Below are 23,931 nucleotides of genomic sequence, written 5' to 3'. Positions count from 1 at the left end.
GGCGAAAGGAAGGGCGCCTGGTCATGGGTGTGAGGGGCGGGCGCGCTGCGCCAGTATTGGGCGGAGTAGGGCTCGGCGAAGTAAGGGCACCGTGGCAGGGGCCCGCGTGACACTTGTGCGCTGCGTGCACTTCCAGCGGCAGACACACAGTTATTAACCTCATCCCCTACGCCACTTTCTATGGTATTGGCCATCTTTTCACACAATAAGTAAATCAGCCTCTGCTTTCATCCCTTCAAACCTGTGCATTCGTGTTTCTTCGATAATGGTCCACCCTGCAAGACATGAAGTGTGCCTGGGGTTAAGGGATATTTATTAGAGCACAAAAAAAAAAAAAGCCGCATAGAGACATATAGGGTTTGTTTGTCGCTGTGTTTGATTTACACATACCTGCCCAGTCAAGCGCGCTAAATGCAAGTCTTTCATTTTCATTCATGGCCGCTTCAGGCCAGATCAGCAATACCGGTAGCAAAAGCGCTTCGTAGTGCCGAGCGACACACTTTTCTCTGTCTCGCACCTCGTATTATGATTGCAGGCAACACAGACACGGTGGGAGGCATCAGCCCAGACTTTCACAACAATGCATTGAAACTCGGCGGGATAGTCAGACGAACGAAAGCGGGAGGGTTTCGGGTGTCCGGGAGTAGAACAGTCAGCTGGTCCGCTAGTCTGTAAATGTGGCAGTCGGTCTGCCTACGAACCCTGCATACAAGTGTTTGAACTTGTAGCCATGGATGCCAGCGTGCACTTTCACAGTCACCGTTGGGAAGGCACCACCCTGATGCCATAGGAAAGATAAGCGCGGGGATGACCAATGTCCTCAAAAAGTATGTATGAATACACAGCGTAAGCCGAGCCAAAGGGCGACAGCATGCCGCGAAAAGAGCATCGCGTTTAGGCGACTATAGGTAACTTGACCACGCAAAGGTGGAACCTTTTGACTGCGGTTCTTTTAATCTATCACTAGTATATCTTTTAGTCGTCTCAGGCTATAAAGGGGATGGCAGCTTAACAGTAAGGTGAGGTTCAGGAAAGTGCTCTAAGTACCATTACACGTGAGGCAACCCCACCTGATGAAACAGATTACCAAGGCCCACCACCCCCCCAAAAAAAAAAAAAAAAACACACATCTGCCGCTCATCCGGTGCCTTTTTTTCTTCGAGCTGCGTATCAGGCTGCAGGTAGCGGAAGGGCCTCGTCAGCTTTGCAATGAGGGTAAGAGTGTTGAGTTGGTTCTTGTGGGGCGGGAAGCGGAGAGTGCGACGGGAAGCGAATGACGCTGTCTGCTCGGCTCCGAAACGGCTGGGACTGTACTTTCAGCGTCGGGAGGTAACAGATGTTGCGCTTGTGCGAGGGTGAAGAGATTTGGCAGTGGGCGGCAATAGAGTGAGTCGCCCCTTTTGATACAGCTAGGCTCCTCTTTATTTATATTAAAGACTTGCAGCTCCATAGCCTTGCGTTTTATTGGTTATTTACTTTTAAATGGGATGGGGGCTTTCTGCAAGAGAGGCAGTGGATGGGTGGCCTTTCTAATTAGGCCCTTTCTTTATAATTTGGTTCTTCTATTTCCCCTCTGTGCTTCTGGGACAAGGTAGGGGAAAAGAACAGTAAAGGGGGTATATGCGATCAGCTGCTGCCGATGATGCGGGTCACATTCCTGCAAGACGTTCAAGAGCAGGTGAATCTCCTCCTGCTAATGTGATTCCTCCATTTATGAACCAGAGAGAGCGCCATAACTAGGTAGAGATGACAGGCAAAAAAGGCCATAGCAGGCTGACCTAGGGATGCGGAAGGCATGTGGGTTCTGGTTCCATGCAACAGGAGCAGTCAGACGCCGCTGGACCTGATAGCGATAGTCCAGCTACGCCTGCGAACAGAGAAAGGGATGGTGAGCTTCTGATCCTTTTGTGCTAAACAATCTTGGTTTCCCTTCTTCTTCAGTTGGATGGCGGACAGGCTTCTTTATTCATAATGCGTAAACCGTTCAATGGCAATGCTAATTCATGGGGGAATTAGAGACATGATAATGAGAGACGAGGAGGAGATGGTTAAGGCGACTGTCCCAAGAATTTGTACAAGGTGTTTATGGGGAAGGGGAGAACTCCCCTCCTTAACATATACGAGGTGACGGCAATATTGTCAACATTGATTGGTGGAATCTTGGAGGATTCCACTCCCACTGACGCATCCGATAGAGGGCGGATTCAGCATTGGAAAGGTCTTTCGCTCCAGTGCATTTACCGATTAAGGCTGGAACCGATTCAAGTTAGACAACTCAGTCTTTAGAAAGGCCTTCACAAACGGGCGCTAGCAAGGTAGGAGAGTCAAGAGCGTCCAGAGCTTTTGGTTGCAATGGAACAGCAATCTCTGCTTTTGCAGAGATTTCAGCTGACATGGTAAGTGGTACTGCAGTATCACTTGACTATCTCATAGCAGCAAGACAGGGTCTGTGGAGGAGAATTGTAAAGCCTGAGGGAGTACATAAATCAGGGCTCCTGCACATACCATCCGACAGGGTCCATGCTAGGTGGAGAGCCATTAGCGGCAAAGAGGTACAAAGCATTTAAAGATTGAACACTTGCTGTCCCTTACAAAGGGGGTGTTAGACTTTTCATCCCTGGCGTGGTCACCCTTAACGTTTTGCCATGTTTCCCAGCTTGTTGATGTGGGGTGGACTCTGTTGTTGCGGCTTTGTTGTTACTGGTTTGTTACTCTGGGCACTTTACCACTGCTAACCAGCGCTAAAAGCGCAAGTGCTCCTGTACAAAATGTGTATGTAATTGGTTCATCCATGATTGGCATACTTGATTTACTGGTAAGTCCTTAGCACAGTGCCTACAACGGAACGCGAGCTATTGCGCGTAGGTTTCAGTGAAGGTTTTAGGTAGCTATCACCTCCTAGGTAGGCAGTGGGACTTTTACGGCAAGTGCATGCCCACGGGTTGTACGGTCATGTTCCTTAGTCAAAACCTTTGCATGCTTCTTGGCATGGGCCCTGAGAGAAAGCATCCCCCCCCACCCGGGGAGTTCACTGCTATACTTAGATGATTTCTTCTTCATAGGCAGGGCAGGTTCCAGCGAGTGTAGGTTGACCCTCAGTGCATTTGGAACACCTTAGTCAGTCATTGGGGTGCCATCGGCCCCTGGAAGGACTCAGGGACCTGGGCATTGAGAGGGATTCAACGGAAGGGAGGTGCCGATTGCCGGAGGACAAGGTCACGGTGCTGCAGGCCGACATCCGCAGGTGCTGAGCAAGGATAAAGCGATGCTAGCCACAACTCAGAGCCTCCTAGGCAGGCCCAACTTTGCAGCGAGGATTATTCCAGTGGGCAGAATATTTGCCAGGTGGCTAGTAAGGGCAACAGCGAAGAGAAAGAAATGCCGGCACTTTGTGCGCCGCAAGGCGGGCTGGAGGGAAGACCAGCGCATGTGGCTGTCAGTTCTGGAGGAATTCAATGGTGCCTTATTGTGGCGCACTCCTTGGTGTACCAGTCAGCAGCTCCAGCTTGCCACCGATGCCTCAGGCAGAGAGGGCCTTGGGGTCATACTTGACCGCCAGTGGTGTGCGGCGAAATGGCCCAATGCATGGTTTAGGCAGGGACCCACAAAGAGCAGTACCTTACAGGAAATGTTCCCAATTGTCCTCTCTCTCCATCGTTGGCTGCAATGGTTAGCAAACAAGAGGATTACATTCGGGTCGGACAACATGGCCGTAGTGCAGGCCATCAATTGCCAGTCAGGGAATCGCCCAGTATTGGTAGGGCTGTTGAGGGAGCTGGTGAGCGTTTGCTAAAAATAAAAAAAATATAAAAAAGTGGAATGATGCGGAGAAGAGACCGTTCAGGACGAGCGGTGGCGTTTGGTATGTTGGAGTAAAGGTTAGGGCTGGGAGTGTTATCGCTGGCCCCTGCTACCCGAGCTAGATACAAGGCGTGTTTTGACAGGTTCACATCAGTAACACAGTCATGGGGTGCTGGAGACGCCCATCCATCGGCCAGAGGGGGGCATCGAGTAGTGCTGTGGGAGAAAGACAATGGGAATCACACAGGTGGTTCTCTAGGCACTTGACGGCAATCGCCCATTCCTCAAAAGCGAAGGGAGAGGGAGATCCGACGGCAGGCTTCCCTTTGAGGGCAGCACAAAAAGGATGGGATGGACAGGAAGGAAAGACACCTGACCAAGGGCTCCCATTGATCTAGACATGCTCAGGGCTTTGGTGGGGGGCACTCTCTGCCAGCAGTAACACACAGTGCAAGTAGCTGTTGTTCGGTCCAATTTTCCCTAGCTTTCCTTGGAGCGGCTGCACCTTAGAGTTAATGGCAAAGGTGAGGGGCGGCACTTCCGTTAGGGCACTAAGATTGGGGTGATCTCAAGATAGGGCAGGACATGGCGGAACAGAAAGTACAGTGCTCAAAAGCTGACCAGAAAGAGAAAGGCAGGGGGGTTCGTTTGAAAGGAATAGGGCCCCCCCCCCTGCACCCCCCCCAATGTTGCCCGATGGAGCTACTCAGGAGGTACATTGCATGCCTCCCCTCACAACCAGGATACCTATTGCTTCACCTAGACGGCCAGCCTTAACGCAGTTCCAATATAGGAGGGTCTTGAAGTGGGCAGTAGCAAAAGCAGGGTACCAAGGGCGGAAATGACGGACACATCCGAGGTGAGATAAGGGCATGGCTATGGTGCTAAATGTGTTGAATATATTGTAGCATGGTTGAACCACAACATGTGCTGTAACAGATGTCAAGAAATTGTGTGGGAATGCTTTCCTTCTCGTCCATCTAGGGACCGCAACAGTATAGTGATGGGCCACTCCTTGGTGGCCAGAGCAGAACGCCGAGCCAGAGAGGGTGGCTGGAACCCCGGTTTCAGTAACATCAAACGCGGCTGGATGGGAACCCCAGAAATGAGATGGGCATTGTTGGAGACTAGAGTTGGCCAGCTGGTGGGGAAGAGAGGGTTTTAGCCTGACATTCTTGTAATCCACCTGGGTGGAAACGACCTAACTACTGGTGGGAGAGGTCCACTGTGGCAGGTCTTGACGCAGGGTCTGGCCAGAATTGCCACCAGGATGGAAGACGGGGTAATAACTTGGGGCTGAGACGATCCCAGGGGAGGTGTGGCAGGGAGCCAGGTCTCCGGCCACAATTGAAATGTCCCGGCAGAGAATCAACCGGTCGCCACCATTATTGTTGCAAATCAGCAGGGATTTGTTTTCAGCAGACGGGGTACACCGGTCTGATGCGGGCACATATAATTCCTAAAAATATTAGAGACACTCTTGAGATAGCAGCCGGTAATTAGCAAGTAAGGGAGGAGCACAGGTGGGGGTGCCTCGGTTATCGCGAGATGCCATCCCCGAGGCTTGGCGGAGTTACAGGGCGATCCTAAAGCTTTAAAATTGATTAAAAGGCCTCCAGATGGTGATTCCTGGAGCCAAAAGCTATTCCTCAGGCTACTGGGAGCCTTTACGGCGGGGCCTGGGATGACGCAACGGCGCTCCTTAATCCCGCAAAGGACAGTTGGAATCCTGAGCAACTGTGGAGACTGGCCGGGGTCACGCTCTGACTTGTCAGGAGCATGACAAAAAATTGATAAGGTGGTAAACCACAATAAAGGAACGAGCTGTAAGATGCTAAGCACGTTGGTGCAGAGAACACCAGACGGAACAGCTCTAGCTTTCTCAGGATGGGTGTCGGCCAATGTTTAAGAAACTCATTTCCGACACCGGGATTGCCCGTAAGCTAACCCAACCTGTGTAAATAATAAACTTGCGACATATTATACCCACAAATGTTGTCCTAGCATTTATTATGTCACATGCATGATATTGTGATAAACGCCAATTGCACACACCCTAAGGGACTACGGGTAGCAGCGCTATGGTATATTCTTGTCTAATCGCCAGCTCGCCTCCACATTCAGAAGAGGGAATAGCCTGAGCCAACTAGATTATAGGCATTGACCTGAGGCACTATGCAGTAGATTTTGGAATTATTCCCAGAACCGACAGCAATCATAACGCTCTCAAGCTGATATTGAGGGACAACCTGTTTGTACTAAACACCATTTCCGTTCCCCTACAGAAGTATCCATTTCTCTCTCAAATAATAGGGAAAGCCAGGAGTGGATCGATGCTACCTCGATAGCCGTTATAGAAGCTTCAAAAAGGAAAGACTGCAAAATATTTTGGCAGATCTTTGCACACGGCTACTTATTAACCTTAAGCCCCATAGAGTACGCCATGCAGCCCCAACAATGGGTTGATCATTTTTCAAAAATGTATGCTATTCCTCCTTGATCGGCCTCAGGTTTGGCCAAAACAGAAGCTGCCCCTCGGGCACAAGAGAGAGTCGATAAAGAAAACGTCTCCCTTTTTCCCACCGAAGGTACACACCGGGCCATTCATTCTATATGCCCAGGCAAGGCCCTCGGTCTGAATAAGGGCCCTGGAAACCTTTATCGATCAGAACCCGAGGTCTGACCTCCGTACATAAATGCTCTCTCCAATTTAATTTTAAGAGGCGGTGATATACCCACCTCCTGGCATGGTGTGGAAATAATACCTCTATATAAAAAGGGGGACAGAGCATTTGCTAGCAACTATAGGCCAATCAGTCCAATTGACAACCTGCAGAAAGTTTTTTGCAGCAAAATCTTAAATCGTTTGCAAGACTGGCTGGAAAAACACAACATTGTGTCCCCTCTCCAAGCAGGGTTCCGTTCTAAGAATAGTACAATTGACCAGGTCTTTCGCCTAAGTCTTATAGTGGAAATATCTTAGGCTTTTCCCAGACCATCTATATATGACTTATGTCGACCTTAGGGCTGCCTATGACTTGGTACCCAGAAACAAATTGTGACTAACCCTGGAAAGAGACAACTCTATTAGATGTTCTTATAAGGCTACATGACGGAAACTTTGCCCAAGTGAGATGTGGGGCAGAGGGTGAATTGACATCCCATAAACCAATTGCTCACAGAGTCCCCCAGGGCTGCGTGTTAGCTCCTATCCTATTTTTTCTATACATAAATTATGTGGCGGATTTCCTATTAACTTGTGTGCATGACTGCCCCAAACTAGGGGGAAGAGGGGCTGCAGGCTCCAGCACTGCTATTTACAGACTATATTGTACTATTATCTTGAACCCCTTCTGGTTACAAAATCTCCGAAGTAGCTTTGCTGAATTCCCGAGGGTTAGAAGTAAATTCCAATAAAACAAAAATCATGGCCCTGAAACCACACAAATCCTTCAAGGAGGAGTTCTGTATGACAGGTGTGAGACTCCAAATGGTAGACAATTTTGACTACCTGGGAGTGAGGATAGATAAATCTGCAAAACGAAAGGCACAAATTCAGAAGTCTGAATTTATCCTCTTGCATAGTGCCTCATCAGTCGCTAAGCGCTACAAGGCGACCACCCAGAGATCAGTCTCACCAGCCATCAAAATATACAGGGCTAAGGCGCAGTCATCATCCCTGTATAGTGCGTACTTGGTTGTGGGGGAAGAGGTGAGACTTTGAACACGTTGACATCTAAAGTTTTATTAAAGCTTAGTTTGAACTCCCCAATAGCACTTTATCCATTCCTCTCTCCTCTCCCGGATTAAAAAGAATTGGTGATTTGGCAAGGTTGAAGCCCTTACGTTTCTGGATCAGAATATGGTGCACTCCCAAACTGACCTCGTAGTGACCTGCACTGGATGAGGTAATGGGCATTAGTAACAGCTCCTCAATTCTTTGGCTCGACTATATCAAACAACAATTGGAGACACTAGGCTTGGGATTATATTGGTTACACATGCCCCATATAAACAAGAGCACCAAGTCACTGGTGAAAGAGAAATATTGGGATTGGGTAGTTGACTCGCACCATCTAAATGCCAAGGCAGGAGGACTAATAGAAGAGTTTCTGTCTTTTAAACCCACCCCTGAATTTGAGCCTTACATGGATGTATATGTACCACAATTAATACGCACATTGTTCATAAAAATTAGGATGCGTTCCCTGTTGGTTTATATGCTTACCTCCAAATGGGACTCCAATTCATTGAAACCACATAGTTGTTCTTTTTGTAGTTTGAGATCTGAAGGTGTGGAACACCTATTACCCTTCTGCCCCGCTTACGCCAGACTCAGGTGGTGCTGATGGCATAAACCTTCCTTGAATGGCACGATGGAGTAAGGACTGTCAAAGTTAAGCCATCCGACCATCCTCCTTACTTGGGATAATTGGGCGGTTGGATAGCCTTTTTTCACTATTCAACAGTAAAAAGAGAAAGTGACTACCACTCTTCAGGAGAAAACTTCTGTAGTGTGCAATTTATTAGTTTTGGGAGTTTATTCTTGAAAAAAAAAAAACTTCTGAAAAGTTTGAAGGCCCCATGAAGGCATCATGTTTGACGTCCCTTGGTCAGAATTTTCCTACATTGCCAGGAATTGTCATGATGCAGTTCTTGTCCACGCATAGCACTGTCTACAAGGCTGGCCGACTACTCAAAATTTAGTCGGCAGAGGTCCATCTGGATGGTGGAGGTAACGTCCTGTGCCATCCTGACTGATTTACCTCGTCCTGCGCCACCCTGACTGATTTACCTCTGACGCCAAACTCAAAATCAGTACCTGTGCCTATGTTATTACATTGTTAACCACAACTTCACTACTGCAGTGTCTGAGAAATGTTTCAGGTTCACAGTGTAATACCACAGCCTCAGTATCATGGTATGCAGCAGGCATCCAACAGGGATTTTTATAGCAGCACCACAGCTTCACTGCTACTGTGCCTCACCAAAGCCACAATTTCACACCACTGTCTCACTGCCACAATATCTCAGCACAATCTCACTAGCACACCCTCTCTGCAACAGTCTGATTCATGGTCTCACTATCACACAGCAACCCAGTGGCCTCAATGCCACAGGCCATGCCATTGTCTCACCTCCACAGTGTCACTACCACAGCTCAGCTCCATAACCTCAGTACCAGTGCACACCCCAATCTCGCTACCAATATTGCTTGGCAAGACCACAACATCTCATTGCCACCTACAGACTAAAAAGCCAATTGCTGTAGTCCTGCCCTAATCCTGCAACACAGACCCTATACCACCACATAAATCCAATATTGCTGCACATACCGCCAATCTACTACACAACTGTTGATGCTAGTCAATCCATCCTACATTTTCAAAGTCAGTGGCAACTAGTGACTACGATGCTATGTCTATTTCATTGGTCTTAGAAACACAGACAGGAGAGAAACAGAGAGAGGGATATGGTCAAAATTGGAGAACGGGATGTATGGGCAGACAGTAAAAAGGGTAGTGAGCCAGAGAGCTCGTAACAAGGCCCCAGTGTCATCATTCCGCTCAGCCATCTCACCTTCTCCATTAAGAGACCCACTTTACGCAGATTCTTCAGGAACTTCTTCCTCCAGTATTCATTAGCCCTGCGGGTCCGCTCCCATCGGGACTCCGACACGTCCTGGTCCATCTCCTTGTAGGCGTATTTTACCCTCCGCTTCTTGGGTGGGCGCATCTTCTCCTCCCAAACCAGCACAAAATCTGTACAGCACAGGAGAGTCTGACTCTTAACATCATCACGTGGCATCACATAGAGAGCCATTTGTGCAGACTAGGGAGTCCTTCACCTCTATCAGTGTCTCAGATGCACACAATGAGGCCTTCCTGTACTCCCCTACCTATTGCTCAGGGAAGGCTGTACTTATTTCTTGCATTTCAGCCAATGCAATGTCAACTGTCTCACGTAATGGCCCATTTGTTCCAAATCTAAGTATGAAAATATGTGTTTTAAACATCCCCCCACCCCAAACCCCCCCCCCCACAACAGATAGAAACTGTACTCAGCAAGGCAGAGTGGAGAGGGCGGGGCTAGGGCATTTAATTCCTTGATGAGACATGCATCAACTTTAAAGGGGGACCAACCAGCACCAAAAACATGTCCAGTGACTAGAAAAGGTAGGCTGTCCGATTCTTAGCCCTGCCCGCTGCCCTTTCAATAGACCTTTAACATTGGTGAGCTGATGGGAAGCGCAGGCTTCAGAGTGGATCTCTCCTTTATTGTTTTCTTTAGAATTGTTTTCATTTTTGTACTCTCTCTAACAGGGTTTCGTTACTTGACACCCCTGGACCCCCACCCAAAGCTGTGCCACACTGTCTCTTTTTATGTCAGTATTATTTATTAGGGCCCTGCTTCTTCTTGGTGATATTCAGATCCCAGATCAAAGGTAAGAAGGTCGATAAAAAAGACAATTTAATCTGTCCAACGGTGCCCTGAGCTGGTATATTTGGGGCTTCACTACGCCATTGCTTCTGACAGCTAGCAGGTTTCTAAGAACTCTTTCTTTTTTTCATCTAGTGGGGTAAGACACAGTCCATGACCCCCTTTTCTCCTCTCATGTCTGAGGCACCTTTTTCACTCTTCTCTTCCCCTTATTCAGTGGCGCTGGAACTAGAGGTGCAGGAGATGCTGCAGCACACACATAAAACTTGAAAGAGTTCAGATAAGAATTAACAATAAAGAGGTAATTCAAATGGTTATCTTCTTGCTGCATGTGCTGTGTGTTCAAAGACAGATTCCACACATCCACTTGCCTTCAGTGAGGTGACATTACTGGCCAGTATCCATATTGTAAAATATCTGCTTAGAAATGCCATAAGAACGTGGGAAAAGCAGCATACAAGCACCAACATGGCACGTCACATTTCCAGTTTCTGTCTCTCTCTTATATGACCTTTCCTATCCCATCTTCTCCTGGTGCGCTACCCATTGGTGCTTTGAAGAGACCTAAGGGTGATCGTAAGAGCTATAGAAGCAACAAACACTTCAGACATCCTTCAAAACACTCTTATGTGAGAATGCAAGAAAGGTATCCAAATATACCTCTGGCACCCAGTAGCAGCCACTAGGAATGGATGTAGCTGAGAGTAACAACACTCCATCTACAGTGACAGGCAACAGGAAAGGGTGAGAGAGAGGTGACAGACCTTCACCTCCAGGACAAGGCAAAGAGGACAAACGGGGGGTATATCTTCACCTTCAAGGACAGGGGTAAGACAAGATGAGCAAGGGTGGGAAATGTCTTCAGCGACAGGGACCATGAGAGGACTTCGCTGGCAGTGACAGGATCAGGGAGAGAATTTAGAAGGGACAAGGCTTCACACCTAATGAGAAGGAGAACAGTGAGGAAGGTTTCATCTCTAGTGAAGGAGACCAGGAAGGAGAGAAAGCTAGAGAGTAGGAGAGAACTTCAATTCCAGGGTCAGTGACAGGGTCAGGTATAGGGAAAGGAAGGGTGAAGGGGGCAGTTCTTTACCTCTCATAGCAAGGCAAAGGAGAGGATGAGAGGAGGCAATTTTCACCTCCAGTTTAAGGGGTAGGAGCAGTAAAGGAAGAGGAGGACAGGTCCTTGTCTCCTGTGAAAGAGACTGGGAGAGAATGAGAGAGAGGGGGACATGTCTGGGACCAGGAGAGAGAGTGGGAGAAACCTTCACCTTCCGTGACATGACCTGGAAGAGGATGAGAGTTGTTGACAGGTCTCCCTATCTAGAACTAGTAGAAAATGAAGAAGAGGGTCAAGTCTTCGACTCTAATGACAGGGACTATGGAAGGGTGAGGAAGAGGGAAAAGGTCATCACATCGAATGAAAGGGAGTGAGAGAGAAATGCGGGAGGTGGACAGGCGTTCATCTCTAGCTCAAGAGACCAAAAGAGGATGAGATAGAGGACAAAAGGTTTTCAGCTCCAGGGGCAGGGGAGGAAGAAGGGGGGTAAGATAAGTCTTCACCTCTAGTGAAAGGGGCAGGGGAAAGATTATGGACAATAGCACAAGTCTTTATCTGCTGGGAAAGGGACTGAAAGAGAATGAGAGAGAGAGATGAGTCTTCACCTCAAGGAGAGGAGGGTGAGAATGGGGGATATGTCTTCAAATCTAGCGACAGGATAAAATAAAGTGAGGGTGGGGAGAGGTCATCACCACCTGTGAAAGTGATAGGGAGAGGTATAGCGAGTAGGAGACAGGTCTGACATCTGAGAATGAAAGATGAGAGCATGGAAGGCTGGCAGGGAGAGGATGAGGGAGAAGGGAATAGGTTCTCACCTCCAGAAATGGGTATTTAGAATGTATGAAAAGGAACAAAAGATGCTTTCTCCTCCAGTGACAAAATGGGATTAAATTAAGTGGTGAGGGACAGGACCTCACCACCCAGCAAAGGCACTGGTAACGACTGAAGGGGAGAGAAGGTGTCCTCCATTGCCAGTGGCAAGCGCCAGGAGAGGGTGAAGAGGAGTGGGACAGACTTCACCTCCATGAGAGGTGGTGGAAGAAGATAAGAAAATAATCAGAGGGTAAGGCCTTCACCTCAAGTGACAGGATACTGAAAAGTATGAGGGAGAGAAAGGCAAACCTTCACCATAAGTGGTAGATAGTTGAAGAGTATGTGGAAGAGAGGGAAAGACCATCATCTTCAGTGACCAGTTTTGAGAATGGAGGAAAAGAGGGACAGGCCTTCACAGCAAGTGACAATAATTTGGAGTGGATGAGGAATGAAGAGTTGGCTTTCAGTGACAATGACAGGCATTGGGAGGTGGTGAGGAGGAGAGCCCAAACATCAGGTCAATAGATAAGCACTGGCAGGGGTGTAGCTTTCATCTGTGCATCAGTTGAAGTGCAACCAGGGATGTGCAAGACCCACTGCACCATTGGGACCCATTTTGCCTACTTACTTAATGGCCCATGTCACCCTTGCTAAACCACCGAGCACTGGGGGCCAATAAGGAGGAGATGAAAAGGACTTCACCATCTGTGACAAGCATCAAGAGAGGATGAGGGAAGGAGGGACACATTCACCACAAGTGACTGGCATTGTGACTCTGTGAGACTTAATAAAGACAGGTCTTTGCATTCATATTAAAATAATGCTGTTACAACTATATGGGAAACTGGACTAAAGGGTCCTGTGGTACCCTAGAAGAAGGAAACATACAGAAGGATCGACCCCAGGTCATGCTTACCCACTTTGTTTTTTCTGTCACTGAAGAAGTTCCCCTTGGATTCTGGGCTGAATCCATCATCACCATATATGTAAATGGGATCATCGTCATCGTCCTCCAGTTCATACTCCTCGTGCTGTCGGTTTCAAAGAGGACAGAAGATGTTCATTAAAGTATATATAGGGTTTCCACAGCAACCAATATAAACAAAGGCACTATAAAATAACTCTGAATGTAGGGATTCCACACAAACCAGTGTAAACAAGGGCACTAGAAAATAACTCTGGATACAGGGATTCCACAGCAACAAGTGCAAACAAGGGCACTACAAAATAGCTCTGGAAACAGTGATGCAACCAGTGAAAACAAGGACCCGAAAAGATGACTCTGAAATCAGGGAATCCACTCCTGCCCGAACACCTCCTGACGCTATATAAGAACACTGAACACAGGGCTTACACAGTAACCTGTGCATTCAAGAACACTTTAAAATGACACTGAATACATGGCTCACATTGTAACCTGTGCATTCGAGGACACTTTCAAAGGACTATGAATACAGGGCTTGTACTGAAAGCAGTGCAAACAAGGACACTATAAATGGGCAGGGAATACAGGGAATCCACTGCTACCGGTGCAGGATACTGAATCCAATGCAACTAGTGCACTCTCTGGCACTTAAAAAGAACACTGAATACAGGGTTTACACTGTAACCTGGTCACTCAAGGACACTATCGAAAGACACTGAATAAAAGGATTCTACTGCAGCCAGTGCACCTAGTGACACTATACAAGGACATCATAGTCAGGGATTTCACTCATGGAACTGTACAAAAACAATGAATACGTGGATTCCACTGCAACCAGAGTGCTCAAGGACATTTGAAAATGACTGAATACACTAATGAACTGCAACCAGTTCACTCAAGGACACTACAAAAGGGACACTGTATTCTGGGATTCCCTTGTGACCAGTGCACTCAGGGGCACTACACAAGGACTCTATTCCTGCTTGCATTGTAACCAGTGCACCGAGGGACGCTACACATGGGCGCTGTATTCTGGGATTCCACTGTACCCAGTGCACTCAAGGCCGCTACTCAAGGGCTCTTGAATCAGGAATTCTATTGCTACCAGTGCACACAGGGCCGCTACACAACTGCTCTGCATTCTGGGATTCTATTGTGACCAGCGTACTTAGGGGCACTACACAAGGGCTCAGGAATCTGGGATTCTATTGTGACCAGCCCACTCAGGGACACTGCACAAGGACTCTGTATTCTGGGATTCCAGTGCGACTAGTGCACTCGGGGACACTGCACAAGGACTCTGTATTCTGGGATTCAACTGTGAGCAGGACACTAGACAACGACTCTGTATTCCAGGATTCCATTTTGACCAGTGCACTCAGGGACTCTTCATAAGGACTCTGCATTCAAGGATTCTGTTGCAGCCAGTGCAATCAGGGACGCTACACAAGAACTCTGTCTTCTGGGATTCTATTGTGACCGCGTACTCCGGTACGCTACACAAGAACTCTGTATTCTGGGATTTCATTGTGACCGCGTACTCATGGACGCTACACAAGAACTCTGTGTTCTGGGATTCTATTGTGACCACGTACTCCGGGACGCTACACAATAACTCTGTATTCTGGGATTCTATTGTGACCGCGTACTCCGGGACGCTACACAAGAACTCTGTATTCTGGGATTTCATTGTGACCGCGTACTCAAAGACGCTACACAAGAACTCTGTATTCTGGGATTCTATTGTGACCGCGTACTCCTGGACGCTACACAAGAACTCTGTATTCTGGGATTTAATTGTGACAGTGTACTCAAGGATGCTACACAAGGATTCTGCGTTCTGGGATTCTATTGTGACCAGCGTACTTAGGGGCACTACACAGGGGCTCAGGAATCTGGGATTCTATTGTGACCAGCCCACTCAGGGACACTGCACAAGGACTCTGTATTCTGGGATTCCACTGCGACTAGTGCACTCAGGTACACTGCACAAGGACTCTGTATTCTGGGATTCAACTGTGAGCAGGACACTGGATAACGACTCTGTATTCCAGGATTCCATTTTGACCAGTACACTCAGGGACTCTTCATAAGGACTCTGCATTTGAGGATTCTGTTGCAGCCAGTGCAATGAGGGACGCTACACAAGAACTCTGTATTCTGCGATTTCATTGTGACCGCGTACTCCGGGATACTACACAAGAACTCTGTATTCTGGGATTTCATTGTGACCGCATACTCCGGGACGCTACACAAGAACTCTGTATTCTGGGATTTCATTGTGACCGCGTACTCAAGGACGCTACACAAGAATTCTGCGTTCTGGGATTCCATTGCAACCAGGGCACTTAGGAACACTACACAAGGATTCTGAATTTTGAGCAAAGGAGGTCTAAGCAGAGGAAGAGAATCGAGTAATTTTATAGAGATAAGTTCAATGGCAGGCTGGTCGGAGAACCCGAAGGAGTCCTGTAAAATCTTGTTACACCAGCAACAGTGAATGAGCGTCACCACTTAAATGAGGCTTCTCCCCAAAAGAAGATATTACAAAACCATGTCAAAACTGGACATTCCTCAACATATTTTTTCATATATGCTCACAAAAAGGCAAGAGTTATAGCTAACAGTTAAAGACCACAGCACAGCACTACCTCTAGGTAAATTGTGGTAAAAAAAGAGGCGAACCAACACTCTGGACAGAACAAGAATGGTGTCATGTCGAAAGCAAGTACTATATCTTGAGTCTTAAATAATAGAAACATTAAAAAGAAATTGGGCTTATAAAATGCTGTTGGAGGAAGGGACAGTGAATAAAGTGTAACCATGGTAGTGAAACCAGTAATGTTACAGGCAGTGATTTAAATGGGCCAGTACTTACAGGTACTGAGTACCAGCACTTTTTATTTTTTTGCCTTTAAGTACTGCCAAGTCTTGATGACGCAGAAAAAGAAGGTCCGACAAATATTCATACATATCGTGTAATCAAAACGTATAATGTAGTGTGATTTTAGTAAAGAAAATAATGTACGAGGGAAATTGTGCCCTTGGGGTAGTTCGCCATCATTGTAAACGAGCCTTATTAATCATGAAGTATTGAAAGTGTAGCAATCCGTCATAATTGCAAATGTATGCCATGATTTCTTGTTTGAAAACTGTTTTGCTTAGCTTAAATTTAGTACAGGCTTTGGCCTAGTTGCCTGGTCTCAAATTCTAACTGCGTGGCTTTTTCCTTGAACTAATGAAACATATATTCTTGCTTGAAGTTGTATTTTTCCAGTAGAGCTGACTGATGCACTTATCGTACTAGGCCGGTTTCATCCCCTTTGATACAAGGTCAGTCTGCAGGTGCGGACAATGAAGGTACAGATAGTAAAATAATTGGCAAACCATGTTACAATTTGTGTTCCAAGGCTCCAAGGACAGTGTATGCATAAATGAGCTCTAGTAAAAGACAATATCCATTGGACAATTTGAAGCCAACCTATGAACCCTCCAATGAAAGACCCTGCAGAATTTGGAATGTTTCTTACTTAAACCCACTGGACAAAGAGAAGTCGGCCATTTTCCTCGATGCCAGTTTGAAGCCAGATGCCAGACTCCATTTTGGACGACACCCTGATGCCCTTTTCTCTATCTGAGAGAAAGAGACTTTAAGAATTCGCACCCTAGAGACTTTAACTTTGATTTGCCCGGTCTTGCCCATGCAGTAACTTTGCCCCATTCTCCTTGCCGCTGCAAGGAAGCTTGCCCTTAACTTTGCCCCTTTGAAACTTGCCCCATGCTGATCAACCGGTACCTGAAGGACGAAGGCTTTTCTTGAATGCTGATTGTATTTGGTAAATATGAAAGGATAAATGTATTATGCATTGTGTTTTTCCTTTTAGGTACCAACTGCTATTTTGATAGGGTCCTAGCTAGAAGTTTTCCAAATTTGTGTTGACTAAATTCGTTTTGCATGAAGCCCCACATGCCAATGCTAATTAGAGGTTAGTTGAGGTATTCATTCGATGTACCATGCTAATTTGAAATCTTGTTATGCTGACCAATGTATGAAATTAGTCAAATACAGTTAGTCATATTAGTGATTTGCATTGCGATAACAGAGTGTATCATTATCCAGATTTTGCGTAGATTGCGTTTCTTCCGCCGTTATGGACAGCTAGTAATGTTCATATACATATATCATTTGGTTTTGAGACATATATACATCGTGTTAGCTTTGTTAATATAGGGAAATAAATTCACTAACTTTTAATAAACTGGTGTGGTTATTCATGACTGAAAGGTCATGGTGCGCCGAAATTCCAACTGTTATTGATTTCTGATGCGCTATATTGATCTATTAATTGAGTATTGATTACCGATTACAATAGTTATTGATTATTGATCTGAGTGACTCAACTATTTTAGGATGAGGAGAGCCCGACTCGGTTAAAAGATTCACCGACCTCCAACGTGTCCAGATACAGGTAATTCATAAGGGCTGGACGCGTTATCAGTAGATGGTAGCAGAGATTGATGGTTTAGCCCTTTGGGACCCCATCCGAACAATAGACAGAGTCAAGTTAGAATTTTCTTTGATAAAACAAGTTGGAGAAATGATGATGCCCTAAGTCCCCAATGACTTTCCCGGAACCTCGGAGCTTGCGAATGAGGAACATGGAGGTATGAGAATGGTCTCAGCGTTTCTAGTGACGGTATGAGTGAAGTTAGGGTTTCGCGCTTGCACAGCTTATCGCCGCAGATTAATTGAGAAGTTTGTGAGGATTTTAGGGGGGTTAAAAGATATTAGAGGAGTGTTACTCCAAAGGTGTGAGAGTAGGGAAGTCGTCGAACTTCACGTGTGTGTAGCGCTTTGAGCAGAAAAATTGCCCATGTGGTTGTTGATGTTGAGACGGGCCCTGCGAGGTCAAGAGACTCCGGAGTATGTTGAAAAGTGTATGTGACACTTGTTTGATGTTGTGATCTGGTCAGGTTTAAAAGGTTGATCGGGAGTGGTCAACAAGTCGGTATGAATGTTGCAGAGTGAAAGAAAACTTCGACTTTGAGATTTGACGAATTCTAAAGTGCACTAGAATAGTTCATTGATCAGTTGAGAGTAAAGTTTGCGGGTCAAATTTTGCTTGCGAAAGCGGGAAACCGAGAAAGATGGAATAACTGCAGAGGCTAGTGAAAAATCCCTAAGGTTTCTGAAGCGATTGTGTTACCCTTCCTGTAGTAAACCGACAGATTTGTTTTTTTCTTTTTGGTTAGTGCTTGCGTTATATTGCAGAAATCAGTTTGTGAGTGAAGACGAACGAAAGCGGACAAGCCGCAGGACTTTGTCAGCCGCAGTGTGTGGGTGTGACGTCACTAGGAGCCGCGCTGGGATAGGTCGGTTGGTGAGAAGGGTCGCGCACGGATTGGACGCAGTCCGTGAAGCGCAATTGGAAGGGGAAAGGCAAGCGAAGAGTATTCCGGGAATTAAAGTCACTTATTGATTACATATTTTAGAAAAATAAAAGACGGCAAGATGAAATTTTTCAAAGCATTTAAGAGTGCCATGAGGGGAGATGTTTATATTAAAGCAAATGTAGGAGAAGAAACACCGCCTGAGGGTACACCAGCTTACATTGTCATTGAAGAAAAGGGTGTAGCACCATGTCTTTGGTTAAAACAATGGTGCAAATTAACAGAGAAACATGGAAGTGTAGTGTTCCCTATCCACGGGTCATTTAATCTAAGAGTTTTAGAAAATCTGAGATTTGCGCTATACGACATGAAAGTACCTCCAAGACCAGCACAGTTTGAGGCACTAGCAATTTGGGAGCTAATAGCTAGAAACCAACAACAAAAGAAATTTGAGACAAGAATAAGAAAAGTAGAAAAGACACTAGCGGACGCTAGATGGGACAGCACACAAAAGGTTTGGAGATCAGATGTATTGCAGGGGATTAAATTGTTTCCAGCGATTACTGATGAAGCGGAGACGGAAGGAAGGAAAGCCACCTATAAGACAAACAGGAGTCAGTCCAGAAATAGAGAGAACAATAGAAACTCGAAAAGGGGAGACGAGTCAGATGATGAGGAGTTCATTACACAATTGCTGAATGATCGCCCACCACCATACGTGGAAAGCGAAAAAGGCTCAAGCATTAGTACCGCCCCTCCAGAACCAATACAGGGTAATGTAACACCAAATTTGAGAATATCTCAGAGACCGAGCAGCTCCGACATGCCTTTCTCACCACAAATACCACAGATTCAGAGAATATACCCAGACGTGCCGACATTGAAACCTGCTGATAACTATCAGCCACAGGTTCAAAGGCACTGTTGTGATGAGCATAACATGGGAATGACTTCTGATTCAATGGCGCAGGGAGGACAAAACTATCAGAGACCGACATTGATTCAAGCTGAATCAACACAGTTCTCGATGCCCCAAAAGCAGACACAAGAAGTGCGAGTAATAGAAAGCCAGTTAGGTATGCCAGCAATGATGAACCACAATATGGGGATTAACATGCCACAGAATTCGGGGAACAGACAGAATCCAGACGCGATATCTCTGCCTATCACTGTAGGTCCACCAGTACCACTGTACATACAGGCAAATTCAAGCACAAGCGACCAAGGGTTAATGATACAGAATGGGACAGGGAGAAGATGCATAGAAACCACTCCAGAGACAACTCCGATAGCGGCACTGCCAAATGGATCTGGGTCCTTGTCGGAATTCAGTCCAATTCCAATTTGTGCTCCGTCAACCGTGGTAAGGTCACATCCACCACTATTAGTACCGTTAACCTCAGAGACTGAAACATTACAGAAACCATCAGTAGCAGTTGATGTAACCGCTACACTGATGGGACTGAACGCGCAACAGTTAACGCAATGGTTCAACAGCCTGAACTCCCCACAGAGTACATCCAGCGGGAAGGGAGAAGAATACCTGAATAAAATAAGGTTGGGTATGGAGGCAGATGAACTGGTAGAGGGAACAATGGGTTTGAACAGATTAGAATCATACACAGGGGAAGAATTAAGATACATGTGCCCTAGGATTACAAGAGAAGTGAGCAGCATACATAAGAAGTTACAAGAAATTGCAGACAGAAACGAGATCGATATAAGTAAGACTAAGCACCTGAGCAGAAGTTACAGTTTAGACTTTGAGACAAAAGATTTTGAACACATGAGATCCGCAGGGATGAAAACACACCTTAAAGAGATACTGCAGAGTGCACAGGTCTGGAGATGTTTAGACAAGTGGGAAAGCAGGTGGGTTAAGAAAAAGGACAAAAAGAAAGAAAATACTCCAGAGCGGAATGAGAAAAACCAACAGAATGACGATCTGATAACTATGTTACCAATGAGAGAGACAGCAGGGGGAAAACTTGTACATGTACCATGGCACAGGTGCGATATTCAATCCTTTACGGATGACTTTCCCAAATTGAGAGAGAAGCCGATTGAGTGGTATCAACAAACAGATAGATTTGTGAAACTCGCTAAATGTCTCTGGGAAGACCTGAATACTTTATTTGAAATTGTGGTTCCGGCGGATTTGTGGGAAGATTGTAAAAGGGCTGTAGGTTGGCCGACGAGTGAACCAGAGAGAGACAGGGACACAGGTGCGCCATCACCCACGGTAATGAGCTTATACCATAAGGTGATCGAGCACTTGAAAACCAAGGTTGCGTCGAAAAATGTGGATTGGCAGAGGATTGACAGAACAGCCCAAGAGGTTAAAGAGTCTATACATGCGTACTACGAGAGATTGTTGAAGGCGTTTAAAAATTACAGTGGCACGGAAACGATTGAGCCAAAGGACATGCTCCATTTTGTGTTCAGGTTCGTGGAAGGGCTGAGGCCCGAAATCAGCCAGATGATTAAATCGCATTTGATTTGTTGGCAGTCAAAGTCGATCGATGAAGTGTTGAATTATGCGAAATACTGTAGTGATGAGATTGAGACCAAACAGAAAAGATTGAAAGAAAAGGTGATGGTGATGCAGCTTAGAGCAGCTCAGACAGGTTTGCAAGGGTTGCAAGGGTTTCAACAACAGGTGCCGCAGCAGCAGCAACAGGGAAACGCTATGTTTCAGCCGCAGATGAGAGGCAGAGGCCGAGGAGGTTTTGTGAATAATGGTCCTGATTTGAATACCGTTCTGATTCCAAATGGTATACAGGCAATGAAGAAGGTGATGCCATGTCACACGTGCGGAATCGTCGGGCATTGGAAACGGGAGTGCCCAATGATGGTGCAGGAAGGTGTAGGTCCGCAAAACAATGATGTCAATGCATTTCAGACTATGAGAGGACAAAAATTGAGAGGTCCGAACCCAAATTTTCAAAACAATATAAACCAGATGCAGGGTTTGCAACCCATGCAACCGCAAATTTGTGTTGACTAAATTCGTTTTGCATGAAGCCCCACATGCCAATGCTAATTAGAGGTTAGTCGAGGTATTCATTCGATGTACCATGCTAATTTGAAATCTTGTTATGCTGACCAATGTATGAAATTAGTCAAATACAGTTAGTCATATTAGTGATTTGCATCGCGATAACAGAGTGTATCATTATCCAGATTTTGCGTAGATTGCGTTTCTTCCGCCGTTATGGACAGCTAGTAATGTTCATATACATATATCATTTGGTTTTGAGACATATATACATCGTGTTAGCTTTGTTAATATAGGGAAATAAATTCACTAACTTTTAATAAACTGGTGTGGTTATTCATGACTGAAAGGTCATGGTGCGCCGAAATTCCAACTGTTATTGATTTCTGATGCGCTATATTGATCTATTAATTGAGTATTGATTACCGATTACAATAGTTATTGATTATTGATCTGAGTGACTCGACTATTTTAGGATGAGGAGAGCCCGACTCGGTTAAAAGATTCACCGACCTCCAACGTGTCCAGATACAGGTAATTCATAAGGGCTGGACGCGTTATCAGTCTCCAAGGGCAAGGAGAGTACTGGCACTCATGACTGGAATTATGTTTATTGCTAGTGCTGCTGAGGCTGTCAGGGTGGAGCCTATCTTCAAGACACTCTGACAGCCAAAGCGCCCGTGTACCCTGTGCTGAACCCTTGCTGAACCATTCAGCAGCAGCTCATTTGCATTATGCCTTGAACATGGGGTTTTTGAAATATCACCTTCACGCCGAGTTTGACAGAGCAGTGCCCATTCAGGCCCCGCTCTGTCAATCACATTCACACTATTGTGTGCTTTTGTGCACACAGAGGAATCCAGGCAACCTGCTGAGATCAGAAATTAAGGAACTCACAGGAGGTAAGGAGTTAATAATAATGTATTTTATCCTGAGTGAGCCATTAATTCAAAAAATAATTTTGCAATCATATGACACAAAAAAAGAAAACATGCCTCCTATAAGTGGTGACCATAAGATTGCAATCATACATTTGAATTAAAAAAAGGATTTCCATTGTGTATAATTTAACAGTATCGGTCATTGTTGCCCCCTATCAGACAAGTGACTTAGAATTGGTTTAGAAACAGGTTTTTAGATTTAATACACAGCACACAAAGTATGATTCTTATTAGTGCAAGGAAAAGCTACTATTGGCCTTTAAATACTGTAACCTGAACACCTATTTTAGACACACGACTGAAAACAATAGATAAAAAGTGGAAAGAAAAAAGCATTGTTAAAGTAAAGTATTAGACCACTAGCCTGGCATTGAAGTGCACTTTTTAATGCCAATTTGCCCATGTAATCAGAAAAAATGCCATCACACGGAGTGCAAAATGACCAATGACTCTCATGGGCTTACTCTTTACCCATGTTATATGTTGTGGTCAGTAGAAGCAGAATGTGAATGATAGTTGAACAGACCCGTGAACAAAGAGGGTTGAGTAAAAGCCCTGCTACATATGTATGTATTCTTTTATTGGAGCAGCATGATTTGGACTCCATTCTTTACACGTCATTATTGTACTAAACTACATTTATATTTGACATCATAGTTACTGTTTGCCTTAATAGTATTGACTTGTGTAAATGTGTAAGCGCATTATTTAATGTAGAAACTGGAGTTTACAATGTGTGAGCTAATGTTTAGTTTAACATGGAGATGTATTTTGTTTTCACGTTGCATTTCATATTTGAAAGTGTAATGACTTGTGCCATTATTCATGTAATGCATTTGTTTGAGATCATATGTGCACAAGCATAACTATGTATCCAAAATGCACATTAAGGCCCTCATTCCGATTCCGGCGGGCGGCGGAGGCCGCCCGCCAGAATTCCGCCCTCCATAATACCGCGGAGGGTATTATGAGTTTTTCCCTGGGCTGGCGGGCGGTCTCCAAAAGACCGCCCGCCAGCCCAGGGAAAAACTCCCTTCCCACGAGGATGCCGGCTCGTAATCGAGCCGGCGGAGTGGGAAGGTGCGACGGGTGCTGTTGCACCCGTCGCGTATTTCACTGTCTGCAAGGCAGACAGTGAAATACATTTTGGGGCCCTCTTATGGGGGCCCCTGCAGTGCCCATGCCATTGGCATGGGCACTGCAGGGGCCCCCAGGGGCCCCGCGACTCCCCCTCCCGCCATCCGGTTCCCGGCGGGAGAACCGCCAGGAACTGGATGGCGGGAGGGGGAGTCGGAATCCCCAAGCCGGCGCAGCAAGCTGCGCCGGCTTGGAGGATTCCTTGGGGGCAGCGGGAAACCGGCGGGAGACCGCCGGTTTCCCTTCTCTGACCGCGGCTAAGCCGCCGCGGTCAGAATGCCCCGTGGGGCACCGCCGGCCTGTCGGCGGTGCTCCCGCGTGCCGCGGCCCTGGCGGTTCTATACCGCCAGGGTCGTAATGAGGGCCTAAGTGTTCAGTTAAAGTTAGCCTGACTAAAGGCCTCAATTCTGAGATGTAGTTTGTT

At 46.2% G+C, this 23,931-nt stretch overlaps 1 protein-coding gene across 1 annotated transcript in view; it reads right to left on the bottom strand.

Annotated features, from left to right (window-relative positions):
* LOC138300878 (anoctamin-7-like) overlaps positions 1-23,931 on the bottom strand; it is a 221,631-nt gene that overhangs the window by 161,046 nt on the left and 36,654 nt on the right. Inside the window, exons 2-3 of the mRNA XM_069240731.1 lie at positions 13,032-13,146; positions 9,382-9,563 (exon numbers count right to left, since the gene is read on the bottom strand). Coding sequence (XP_069096832.1) covers positions 9,382-9,563; positions 13,032-13,146 — 297 coding nt within the window. The remainder of the gene's footprint in view (positions 1-9,381; positions 9,564-13,031; positions 13,147-23,931) is intronic.

This window comes from Pleurodeles waltl, chromosome 6 (genome assembly GCF_031143425.1).
Source record: "Pleurodeles waltl isolate 20211129_DDA chromosome 6, aPleWal1.hap1.20221129, whole genome shotgun sequence".
NCBI classification, from domain to species: domain Eukaryota; kingdom Metazoa; phylum Chordata; class Amphibia; order Caudata; family Salamandridae; genus Pleurodeles; species Pleurodeles waltl.
Note: the sequence above shows the minus strand (reverse complement) of the source record. Positions and strands in the feature narration are given on the sequence as shown.